The sequence below is a fragment of the Triticum urartu genome, chromosome 3A (assembly GCF_056163025.1).
Source record: "Triticum urartu cultivar PI428250 chromosome 3A, HENAU_Tu73, whole genome shotgun sequence".
NCBI classification, from domain to species: Eukaryota; Viridiplantae; Streptophyta; class Magnoliopsida; order Poales; family Poaceae; genus Triticum; species Triticum urartu.
The window spans coordinates 61,425,872-61,438,509 of NC_141875.1; the positions used below are offsets into that span (position 1 = coordinate 61,425,872).

The following is a 12,638-nucleotide window of genomic DNA, read 5'->3' on the forward strand; positions in this document are numbered from 1 at the left end:
CCGGGGCTCATCTTTTCCTAATTTGCTACTATCGTGTTCTTTTTTTGCTGGATTCAGCCAACTTTTTTGCTACCATCATCCTTGTTTGCTGGAGACGAGGGGCTAGATGAGCGTGGTGACCATGGATGGCGAGGACGGGCAGCGCTGCTTCAAGCAACATTTGGCGAGGACGAGCGGCGCGGATTTTTGTGTTACATGCTACAACCGGCAATTAAAATTGCTACCACCAACGTCCTGTCTAGCTACAACCTTGTTTTGATTTTGCTGGAACCGGCTCATGTTTTTGCTTTCACCTACCCCCGCCCCAAATCTCCTCCCATGGTGTTTTTTGCTGGAACCGGCGAACGATTTTGCTACAACTGTTTTGATTTTTTGTTACTGCCTATGTGTCGAATTCTTGCTACATCCGATCTTCATGATATGCGAGACCCAGGACTGTGTTTCTTGATGCAACCTTTTTGTCAGTTTTTTGTTACCACGGGTGTTGACGATTGCTACATTCATTCTCACGAGATGCTACATCCCTGTGTTTTTCCGATCGATTATTTTTGCTACAACCATGTTTGATTTTGCTGGAACCGAAGTCAATTTTTGCTACTTCCATCCACGGCGGCGTTGCTCGACGTCGATGATGGATTTTTGTTGCTGCAACCGTATCGGAGTTTTGCTACTACCAGAGATGTCAGTTTGCTACTAACAGAGTTTGCTAAGATGGTGGTAGACAGCGAACACAATGGTACTGCGACCTTGACGGCGATGTGGAACCTGCGGGTAATATGCTAGAATCAGGTGGCCTGAATGCTTCGACCATTGCAAAATGAGTTTCAACCAGCGACTTGAAATGCTACAAGCGGCAAATTTGATTGCTGGAACCATATATAGTGATTTTTTGCAAGTTACTTCGTTGTCTTCATTGGTCCATCGACTGCGGAGATAAGCTGTAAGCAGGGGACGGCGGCGGAGCTGCAGGAAGGGGACGACGGCGGAGCTGAGCTGCAAGCGGGGGATGATGACGGAGCTACAATCATCAACGAGGCGGGAGCTGCATTTGGTGGCGCGCATGAGGATTTTCCATGCTGGAACCGGCGAGGATTCATGCCTCCATGGATCAATTTTTGAGCGGGGGGAGGAGATTGCGTGAGGGCGGCGAGCGGCGGCGAACGTCGGCGAGCCCGGCGTGCGGTGGTGCTTTGGACTCGGTCGCCTCGCGGGGGATTATGGCGGGGGTCGATAGCGCTGCAGCCTCCTGTAGCTGATGTGCGGCGCTCGCTGAAGAAGAAGGACAAAGCGGGGGAGGCATATCCGATGGCTAGCAATCATTGGCATCGCTAGGAATCCTACGATCCTAGGTGGACCGGCCGAATCGTTTGGCCGATGCGCCGGCGCAGAGTATCGCCCTTCAAAAAAACTTTAAAAAATACGGATACAAAAAATAAAAGATCACATATTTGAAAAAAATGCTAATAAGGAAAAATGTTCATGAATTCTAAAAAGAAATATGAAATTGAAACATTCATGGATTGAAAACAAATCACAAATTAAATTGGAGGTGGGAGGAATGGTGGTGGATGACCGGCGAGTGCGTGGCGAGTTTATAGGAGGAGGGAGGCGGGCTCTGATTGATGGACGGATGGGTGCCGCGGATCGATGTGATATCGGCCGTCTGCCGCGGGGTGCGATGGACGGCCCGGATGCGCCTTGGCGCGGATCGCTGACGTGGCGGAAAGACGATGGGCGGGGAGCTGACGGGTTTTGACCCACGCGCGCGTATTGGAGTTTCACCGTGGCGGGAATCGGAGTTCAATTTTCGATCGACATTTAGTTGAACTTCATGAGTCAACAATATACTTGCTATGGAGTTAATCTACTATACATGTGGGATTCGCTCTTAATTCACGATATCATCCTCGATTTCATGACATGCAAAACCGTCGAAGATAAATTCACAACTTTATTTGATCCCATGGAGCATGGACAGGCTTCAAATTCGACGGGTCTCGGTGTTCAGTCTCGGCATCATAGCGAAAATATTCACCGGGCCGCTCCCTCACTCCACCTTCCTTAACCCGAATTCGCAGCCTCCCCAGTCCCCACTCGACTTTGATCATGATGAATTATGGATCGCTATCTCCCTCGCCTCCACTTACCCGTTTTGTTCCTAGGAAAAAAAGTGAGAGGGGACAGGAAATAGCGCATGAAGCTGCCCTCCCTAGTGGCGCGGGTCCATGCCCTCCTCATCTCCTCTCCCGGTGAAGATCAGTGCCTCCGTGCCCTCCTCATCTCCTCTCCCGGTGAAGGTCAGTGCCTCCATGCCTTCCTCCGCCCTTGCCTACAAAGTCCACAGATACGGCCAAACACGTACTACCTTCGTCATGGTTTACAGGCCCGTTAGGCAGTGTAGACGCGTACGTGTTTACAAGGCCATTGCCTCAATCGAACGCCCCCGGGTCTATACGTCTCCCAAAGCGTGGTTATTTCCTCAATCCCCAACCTTTAGTAAACAGATGTAGGGCAATCCATGGGAGAGGGAGCTCGCTGATCGGATGACGATGTCCATACCAGCTCATGGGAGAGAGAAAGTACTACTGATTTCCCGAAACTACATCTGCATGCACGCATGCGAGTCGAATTAGGGGGTGGAAACCAAAAGTGTTGCATGTAATAACTGCTTGCGTTGCTTTGCTTTGCTAGAAAATCGTGTGCGTTGTCCATGCGTTCTGGTCGAGGTGAACTATAAACCTGGACAGAGGTAGTACCGCATAACAACCCATTCTCCTTCACTAAGTACCCCTTCATCCTGCTTAGGGCCTGTTTGGTTCTAATAAGTCAGGTGACTTAATACCAGTGACTTATAAGTCACACCTGTTTGGTTGTCACCTTACTTATAAGTCACCTAACCACACCTTTTCACCTTGTTTTTTTATGTAAAGGTGGTGGGACCCACGTAAAAAGGGGTGACTTACCAGTTTTAAGTTGGGGTGAAGCAACTTATGACTTATAAGTTGGATATGTTTAGCAAAATAAATCACTTTTTTTACTTTTCAACTTATAAGTTGATAACTTATTTGAAATCAAACAGGCCCTTATTTTATACACTAGTGAAAAATGAAAAATGACTAGCCACAACTTTCGTGATATCACCGATGGCAACATCCTTCACTGACAGTTGTAGCATTTTAGTTAGAACGCTTGTAGCATTTGTTGTCATACTGCCACAACATTTTTTGTCGCCGTTTGTAGCATCCAGCCGTGCCGCTCGTAGCAAAATAACGACCGAGTTCTAGACACACCCTTTCCAATATCCTCCATGCCTGCCTAGCAAGAACAGCTAGAATGAAGATTTCAAAATCTCTAGAACCCAAGTCTCCCAGGGGGCGAAAGTCCCACAGGCTACAAGTCATTTATGCAGCGAAATTACACGAGACGTGTACACCCATCCATGACACACATCTACGACTCTATGACAAACGACAACGGAAGCATCTAAACACTAGTAGCCGAGCAAGCGGGATCGGCAACAATTCCATGGATCCACTGGACTAGCCGCTCCTCTCCCGCCATAATACAGGCAGCAGCAGGAGCCAGCAGAACTTGCTCCACAACAGACATCTAAACAAACTGTACAACGCATGGAGAGAACCGCTCCCCGTTCCACCAGGGAACCGGTGGCATGGCCACAGAAGAGAACAGGGGTGTGCTCCCTCCCTGTGGATCGTCGCCGCCATTCCTTTGCTCCTTCCCTTGGATGGTGGGGCAGAGCGGTGTTCCGGTCCGGCGGTCATATGCTAGCACGTATTCGACGAGGAACCGGCGAAAGGAGCGGGCTGGTGCGACGGCCATCGGACCCGCTCTGGGGGGCAGGGCGCGGGCGCAGGGTGCGCGATGAACGTCGGCACGTCCTGTCCTGGCATCAGGACGGATACGCCTTTGGAATACACGGGCATCTGCAAAGTCACATATAAACGAAGTAGTCAGTAACAATGTGTATGTACTGAACTCACAGCATCCAATGCGACAATGCTAACATGAGATGCCTTGGTGCAGTCAGGAATAGGGATGTCATAATTTCATGATCAGTTGTATTTCCAAAAAAATAATGTGCTGGTAAAGAGAGAAAACAGAATATCAACATAAACAACGCGAATAAGCCCAAGCAGTGTAAAATTGACACAAATAATGATAAATCACCTGTTGTATGTCAATATTCAGGCAAACAAGTTCCAGAAATGGCACAAGAGAACAGAAGATGAGTTTGAGTTATCAATGCCAGGTCTACCAGAAGTCTGTTCTAGCATGTTGCTATTGCTTTAGAGTTACTAACTGATTCTGAAAACCCAAGTCCAGAGAATTCTCATATGCACAGTACAAGAGCAACAGCTACAACCTAATCACTGAAGTAAAAAGTTACAAAAACAAAACAAAAACATTTGAATTTCCATCATCCAACATAATATATAAGAAAGAGAAATTTGGAATCCATAAAATCATTGTCAGCAGCAATGAGTGAAATTTGGAACCCATAAAGTCCTTGGAGGAGCACCCAACTCCACAGTTATTCATGTAAGCAAGTTATCTTTATAAGATAAGTTTGTTTACTTGTATTAGGGGCAAGCATCTTTGATATAAGGGCTGGCACATCTTTTGGTTGGATTAAGCAGAAAAAACATGACATACTTCTCCAGTCTTCTGCCCCCAGCCCCTGAGTTGTGGCTGCCATCCAGCCATCAAGATACCTTTGCCACTTGGTTCCAGGGTCATCTCGAGCAGATCCCACTATGGTATGCAACTTGAATAATGCAAGAGCTGATCACAAGATAATCTGGAATTGGGTGGAACTGGAGCCCCTACTACGCAAGAACTGAAATTTATCTGAACTTGGATGGAAGCTGGGACTGATGGTCCAGATTCAGTAACGATCATGAATGACTTGTCATCAAGAAATGAACTATATACATAATAGCTGGATGACAACCTTCCTTGCAGACAATGTGAACAAAGCTCAATAACCGATGCTGTTCTTGACAAACACATTATGAAAACATGGAAGAAGCTTTCATATGACACTTCAATACTGCCAATATTGAATCTGTATGTATGTGGTGGCTTTTACTTGGCACGTTACACAGCTATACAGGGTCTGCAACAGGTGATATATCATTTTGTTTTTCTATATCATAGCGGAAAGGTGATTTGGCAAATTTCAGAAAGACTACAGAAAAATACTAAATTTTATATTTTGGCGGCGCTCAGTCAACCTCATTCTCTTTTACAATATCTTCCAATCAATATTTCAAACTTATAAAGTATGCATGAAGAGTTCCTCATGAATAGCACACAAGATTGTTCTTGGCCACCATTTGGTTACTACCAGAAACAGAAGCTGGTGCTAGACACAAGGACACAAAAGGTCATGGAAGTACAGGTGTACACCCAATTTTATTTTATGTTCACAAAATACCCACGTATTTATTAGGTACATTAGGCGTTTATACTACAGATCGGCAAGATACTTTGTACTTATTCTCAAATTATTTCAGTCCATACCACTCCTTAATTCACAACAATAACTGATCGCCCGCTCATTCATTTAGCACGCTGCACGTCAAACCACTCATCCTCTTGATTACAGAAGCCCCTAACGCCTCCATCAATCTCTCAGCGAACAACAAACAGGCGGCACAACTAAGGTTATGCGGGGTATGCCGACCAGCGGGAGCACGAAAGGAGCTTAGTCATGCACCACCGAGGCAAACCGTGTGAGCATGGCTGCGAGCAGCTCATGGTACGGTGCAGCTAGCGAGCAAGAGACAACCACTTATTTTTGTGTGAAGTCTAGCATCAAATTCTAAGGGTTAAGTCAAGTTCTCAGACAATGACACCATTTATGCTTTGTACTTCAACGCTCCTCCCATGTCTAATTAACTGATCTCTCTCTTAACTTCCATGATGGGGCGCACTACATCTCGAAGTAAATTGTGCTGCTGGTCCATCTTAGTAACAGGAGGTTCCACACTTCACAGTGAGCAAACAATGGTGACCACACCATCTGGGACCTGCAGGGTGTGGCTGACGAGTTTTGGATGGAAAATCAACATTGCAAACAAGAATGTGACTTAGACCTTGCTGTGAGGTGCAGACAGCGGTGGGCCTTGTCTGCTCCACACTGTCTGCCAAATCCCCCTCGCAATTCCATAACCCATGATCTTAAATAGCGACCCCCCTTGTCTTCTACCACTACTAAATATCACACCATACAAAATGGACAAGAATGCTGCTATAAGCCATATGAAGGTGCCAACTGAACTTAACCACAAGGCAGAACACAGAAGGATAGAAATGAATTACGTACTACATCAGAGAGATCCACTCGCGTAATCAATCTACCCTAGCTCATCTTTCCTGAACAAACACCATGTGGCCACTTAGCACAAAGCGACCCAAATAATGGCGAATGATTAACTGTTGAGACAGCAGCAGCTGATGATAGGGGTAATCGGTAATCTGACAGGAGAAATCGATGTGGCTAACGGCTTAACAGAGACTTGTGGGGTTGAAGCAGTGGGACACCCCGACCGGGCTAATTAAATGAGCTGTGGCTTAACAGAGACTTGTGGGGTTGAGCTAGCAGTAGGACACATCCCGACCAAGATAATCAATGAGTTGTTTCCGAGTTTGGACGAACGTAACATCAGTTCCACTGTAATGGATGGATACGCTGCCATGAACTACTGACGAAGATGAGCTGTGATGAAGTGATGAACCACATCAGCAAGATCTGGTCTGACGCTGCGGATCAAAATTTGCTCCTTTGATGTGTATGTTAAGATACTTTCAGAGCCGCCGTAAAAATGGAGGCAAGAAATGGGCGGTGGCAGCAGAGCTTTCTGTTGTCCGTTCCTGCTTGGGCTGCATCCTCCTCGGATGCCTCCCTCCTAGCCCTAGCCATGGCCGCTGCATCATGGCGGAGTCGAGTGGAGTGGAGGGATGGGGGAGGGGCGAAATGATGCGCAATCTGGGTCCGTCTCAAGTGCGCAGACACAGTGACACACACACGCACGGTGAGCAGTAAAAGCGATGCGGAAAGGGGAAAAGGGCGACCGACGGAATCATGAAAAAGCGGGCGCGAACGGGGAATGGGGCGGCGGCGGAGCGTGCGGGAGTGGCAGTGCCGTGTGGTACCTCGGGGGACGCGCATCCGGCGTCGAGCTTCCTGGCGGCCTCGAGATCCGCGGTTGGGGGTCCACCGCGGCGGCGGCTGCGGAGGAAGCGGAGGAGGATCCCTCTTGGTCCACGGGGCGGCGAGGGCTCCGGCGGGCCCATGGGCGGGGCGCGGAGGAAGTGCTCGAGCACGGCCATGGCGAGGAACATGGAGACGAGCATGGCCGTGGCGACGAAGCCGAAGGAGACGGCGCTGACGCCGCCGTCCAGCTGCCGCCACCGCATCTCCTCCTGCTCCTGCGCCCCCGCCCCCGCGCCTGGCCACCACGCGGCCGCCGGAGCCATCGCCGGGCCGCCCTCCATGGCGCACGCGCGCGCAAACTGGCCCGGTTACTCGCTCCCCACCGCCAACGCCGCCCGCCCTCTGTAGGCTGTGGCTCTGTCCGTCTCACGACGCGTGCGGCGCCATTGCTGCTGCTGCTGGGCTTCTCGTGCCTGTGAATCGAGTGGCGTGTCACGAGTCACGAGTCACGAGTGAGTAGTGAGAGTGGAGTAAAGAGCTCCAGGAAAGAAGGAAGGAGAGGAGCGGAGTACGGTTCACGCGATCCTTTTTGTGGTGCGAGACGAGGCGAGGCTTGGGCCCCTTCTCTTCTCCCTCCCGAGGAGGTTTTGATCTACTCTAGGTGCGGGTGCCACTCCCGAGAGCCTCCATCAAGCACCGCGCAGTCAACAGATCAAGCGGGGTGTTGCGATTTGCACGAGGCCGGATCTGATGCCAGCCATTCAGTGCGAGGTCGGATCACACCCGTGCAATGCAACCTTGGTTTGTTTGGTTGTCTACTATGTTCATTGTTTGGTCTGTATAGCACGAATCTTAAAGCATTTCAGACAGACTCGCTAGGAATGACTGAATCGGCCGTTTCTGTTTAGTCAACCTCAGGCAATATGCAGGGGAGGGGACGCGATGCCAAGTTCATGCGAGCAGGGGGGATGACGCGTGCTCGCGCACGTTTCGGAAAAAATGGTGGGAGGAATTGGGTCACCTCTTGTCTAATCGATCAATCTGTGTAGCCACCCTCGAATCACAACACAGACTCTCCGTCCAATCACTCCTTCGAGCTCTTCGTCCCGCGCGGATCATAACCGACGAGCAGGTAAGCGGCGCGTCTTCTCCGGTCGGCGGCAGACGTCGGCAGGGATTTGTTTTCCCTTCTCTTCTCTGACATGTTCCGCACCTCCACCCGGTTGCACCAATGGCTGTAAGTTCGATCAATCCCTCCTCTTTAGTCGTTCTAGGTAGATCTGTGAGCATGTGATAGGAGTAGATTTATGAGTATGTAGTAGCATTGTAAATTGTCAATATATGAGAATGCAATGTAGTGGTAGCTAGTGGTGATGGATTGGTAGCATGCTAGGTGTTGCTCGTATGCTTTGATGATGTTCATGTTGTTTTCCATGTCGGCAAGGATGATATTATGGTATTACTAGGCTGTGAATCAAAGCATGTGTAGAAGTTTACAAGTATGTAGGTGTGGTAGTGTGTTGAACTCCATGGCATGCTATGAGCTTGAAGATCAGTCATAAAGTGGTGTGTTGAACTTTATGATCCATGTGTACTATGTTTACTGTTCACTTGTATTGGTCTTTCTTAATATCTGTGTGTAGTGTGTTTCACTAGTCCTGATGTTAACGCTTGTAGGACACGAGCACGCAAGAGTTTAGTCGATTCATTGTCTTGTTCGGGAGCCAATTATCGCCGTCCTATGTTGAGGACTCCTAGCCTATGACCGAGGAGCAGGTGCCTCCGGATTCAGATGTCTTCGAGGGGTCTGCTAGGCCTCTAGCATATGTGTTTGATGTACCTAATTCTGTTGTTGTTGCTGCACACAAGGAAGCCATCAAGGCTGGAAAAGCAAAGATGGTTGGGAGAGGAAACTCGATGAAATGTCAGCCGTTCTTGTTCACCTTTGTGCTTAACAAGATGTGTGAGATTATAGCCAGTGGGGGTGATGACTAACAAGGACTTCAAGGAGGTGCATTTGAACTCTGTTGACAAGCATGTGTTTGAGGTTTGTGGCCAAGAGGTCACCTCGAACCAAGTCTACAACCACTTCAGGAAGTGGAGAGCCAGATGGATCCAAGTGTCCAAGCTCAAATACCTTAGCGGCACACAATGGTATCATGACACCTACAGCCAATCACAACGCAGAGTTCCTCAACACTCCCGTCTAGAACTACTCACAGATGCATCCGATCTTCTCCTTTGGGCTGGCTACCGGTAAGCATGCCATGGGATCCAGTGAGCCGCTCGGTTCGCCTATGCTTGACTATCCAGGTGCCCAGGAGTCAAAGATCGTTGTCCCTAATGGTCCTGATGAGGGTGTTAATCACGTTCCTGTACTTGAGAGGAAGAGGGCGGCTTGATGGAGGAGCTGAGCATTGTCAGCACCATGACTGACACTGCCAAGGAGGTGGCAACCACCATCAGGGAGAGCAAGCCGGTTGACGTCCACCCTAACCTGTACAACATTGTCATGGAGCAAGGTAACTTCAGTCCGGATGCTCTGATGACTGCTCTTAGCCACCTGCTGGACAACATAACCCAGGGTGTTGGGTTAATTGCCATAGCAGACACTCATAGGGTGCTTTATGTTGGGGAATGCAGTATTTCAAAATTTTCCTACGATCACGCAATATCTACCTAGGAGATGCATAGCAACGAGAGGGGAAGAGTATGTCTACGTACCCTCGTAGACCGAAAGCGGAAGCGTTATGAAACGCAGTTGATGTATTCGAACATCTTCGCGATCCAACCGATCAAGTACCGAACGCACTGCACCTCCGCGATCTGCACACGTTCAGCTCGATAACGTCCCTCGTACTCTTGATCCAGCTGAGGCTGAGGGAGAGTTTCGTCAGCATGACGACGATGATGAAGTTACCGACGCAGGGCTTCGCCTAAGCACTACAACGATATGACCGAGGTGGAATTTTGTGGAGGGGGCACCGCACACGGCTAAACAATCAGCTTGTGTGTCTATGGGGTGCCCCCTCCCCCATATATAAGGGGGCGGAGGAGAAGGCCGGCCTAGGAGGAGGCGCGCCCAAGGGGGGGGGGGCAATCCTACTCCAAATAGGCTTGCCCCCCCCTTTCCTATTCCTACTAGGAGAAGGAGGAAGGAGGAGGAGAGAAGAAGGAAAGGGGGTCCGGCCCCCAAACCCTAAACCAATTTGGTTTGGGCCTAGGGGGCGCGCCCTACCACATGCCTGCTACCCTCTTTCTCCACTAGGGCCCGTTAAGGCCCATTGACTCCACGGGGGGTTCCGGTAACCTCCCGGTACTCCGGAAAATGCCCGAACTCATCCGGAACCATTCCGGTGTCCAAACATAGCCTTCCAATATATCGATCTTTATGTCTTGACCATTTCGAGACTCCTTGTCATGTCCGTGATCACATCCAGGACTCCAAACTACCTTCGGTACATCAAAACACATAAACTCATAATACCGATTGTCATCGAACGTTAAGTGTGCGGACCCTACGGGTTCGAGAACTATGTAGACATGACCGAGACTCACTTCCGGTCAATAACCAATAGCGGAACCTGGATGCTCATATTGGTTCCTACATATTCAACGAAGATCTTTATCGGTCAAACCGCATAACAACATACGTTGTTCCCTTTGTCATCGGTATGTTACTTGCCCGAGATTCGATCGTCGGTATCTCAATACCTTGTTCAATCTCGTTACCGGCAAGTATCTTTACTCATTCCGTAATGCATTATCCCGCAACTAACTCATTAGTCACATTGCTTGCAAGTCTTATAGTGATGTGCATTACCGAGAGGGCCCAGAGATACCTCTTCGATACACGGAGTGACAAATCCTAATCTCGATCGATGCCAACTCAACAAACACCATCGGTGACACCTGTAGAGCATATTTATAATCACCCAGTTACATTGCGACATTTGATAGCTCACAAGGTGTTCCTCCAGTATTTGGGAGTTACATAATCTCATAGTCATAGGAACATGTATAAGTTATGGAGAAAGTAATAGCAATAAACTAAACGATCATAGTGCTAAGCTAACGGATGGGTCAAGTCAATCACATCATTCTCTAATGATGTGATCCCGTTCATCAAATGACAACTCTTGTCCATGGCTAGGAAACTTAACCAACTATGATTAACGAGCTAGTCTAGTAGAGGCATACTAGTGACACTCTGTTTGTCTATGTATTCACACATGTATTAAGTTTCCGGTTAACACAATTCTAGCATGAATAATAAACATTTGTCATGATATAAGGAAATATAAATAACAACTTTATTATTGCCTCTAGGGCATATTTCCTTCAGTCTCCCACTTGCACTAGAGTCAATAATCTAGATTACACAGTAATGATTCTAACACCCATGGAGTCTTGGTGCTGATCATGTTTTGCTTGTGAGAGAGGCTTAGTCAACGGGTCTGCAACATTCATATCCGTACGTATCTTGCAAATCTCTATGTCTCCCTCCTTGACTTGATCGCGGATGGAATTGAAGCGTCTCTTGATGTGCTTGGTTCTCTTGTGAAATCTGGATTCCTTTGCCAAGGCAATTGCATCAGTATTGTCACAAAAGATTTTCATTGGACCCGATGCACTAGGTATGACACCTAGATCGGATATGAACTCCTTCATCCAGACTCCTTCATTTGCTGCTTCCGAAGCAGCTATGTACTCCGCTTCACACGTAGATCCCGCCACGACGCTCTGTTTGGAACTGCACCAACTGACAGCTCCACCATTCAATAAAAACATGTATCCGGTTTGTGACTTAGAGTCATCTAGATCAGTGTCAAAGCTTGCAATGATGTAACTGTTTACGATGAGCTCTTTGTCACCTCCATAAACGAGAAACATATCCTTAGTCCTTTTTTAGGTATTTCAGGATGTTCTTGACCTCTATCCAGTGATCCACTCCTAGATTACTTTGGTACCTCCCTGCTAAACTAATAGCAAGGCACACATCAGGTCTAGTACACAACATTGCATACATGATAGAGCCTATGGCTGAAGCATAGGGAACACATTTCATTTTCTCTCTATCTTCTACAGTGGTCGGGCATTGAGTCTGACTCAACTTCACACCTTGTAATACAGGCAAGAACCCTTTCTTTGCCTGATCCATTCTGAACTTCTTCAAAAATTTATCAAGGTATGTGCTTTGTGAAAGTCCAATCAAGCGTCTTGATCTATCTCTATAGATCTTGATGCCCAATATATAAGTAGCTTCACCGAGGTCTTTCATTGAAAAATTCTTATTCAAGTATCCTTTTATGCTATTCAGAAATTCAGTATCATTTCCGATCATCAATATGTCATCCAAATATAATATCAGAAATGCTACAGAGCTCCCACTCACTTTCTTGTAAATACAGGCTTCTCCAAAAGTATGTATAAAACCATATGCTTTGATCACACTATC

At 48.0% G+C, this 12,638-nt stretch overlaps 1 protein-coding gene across 1 annotated transcript; it reads right to left on the minus strand.

Annotated features, from left to right (window-relative positions):
* Nucleotides 1-3,329: 3,329 nt before the first annotated feature.
* LOC125542835 (uncharacterized) lies at nucleotides 3,330-7,881 on the minus strand. The gene is made up of 2 exons (XM_048706043.2): nucleotides 7,180-7,881; nucleotides 3,330-3,944 (listed from the first exon to the last, which is right to left on the minus strand). Exons 1-2 carry the CDS (start codon nucleotides 7,519-7,521, stop codon nucleotides 3,786-3,788), a joined length of 501 nt encoding a protein of 166 aa, XP_048562000.1. The 5' UTR covers nucleotides 7,522-7,881; the 3' UTR covers nucleotides 3,330-3,785.
* Nucleotides 7,882-12,638: the final 4,757 nt, after the last annotated feature.

Excerpts from the sequence above, each read along its gene's own strand:
- LOC125542835 (XM_048706043.2), bottom strand. The coding sequence starts at position 7,521 with ATGGAGGGCGGCCCGGCGATGGCTCCGGCGGCCGCGTGGTGGCCAGGC. Across the intron at positions 3,945-7,179 it reads CCGGATGCGCGTCCCCCGAG|ATGCCCGTGTATTCCAAAGG; the intron begins GTACCACACGGC and ends GTGACTTTGCAG.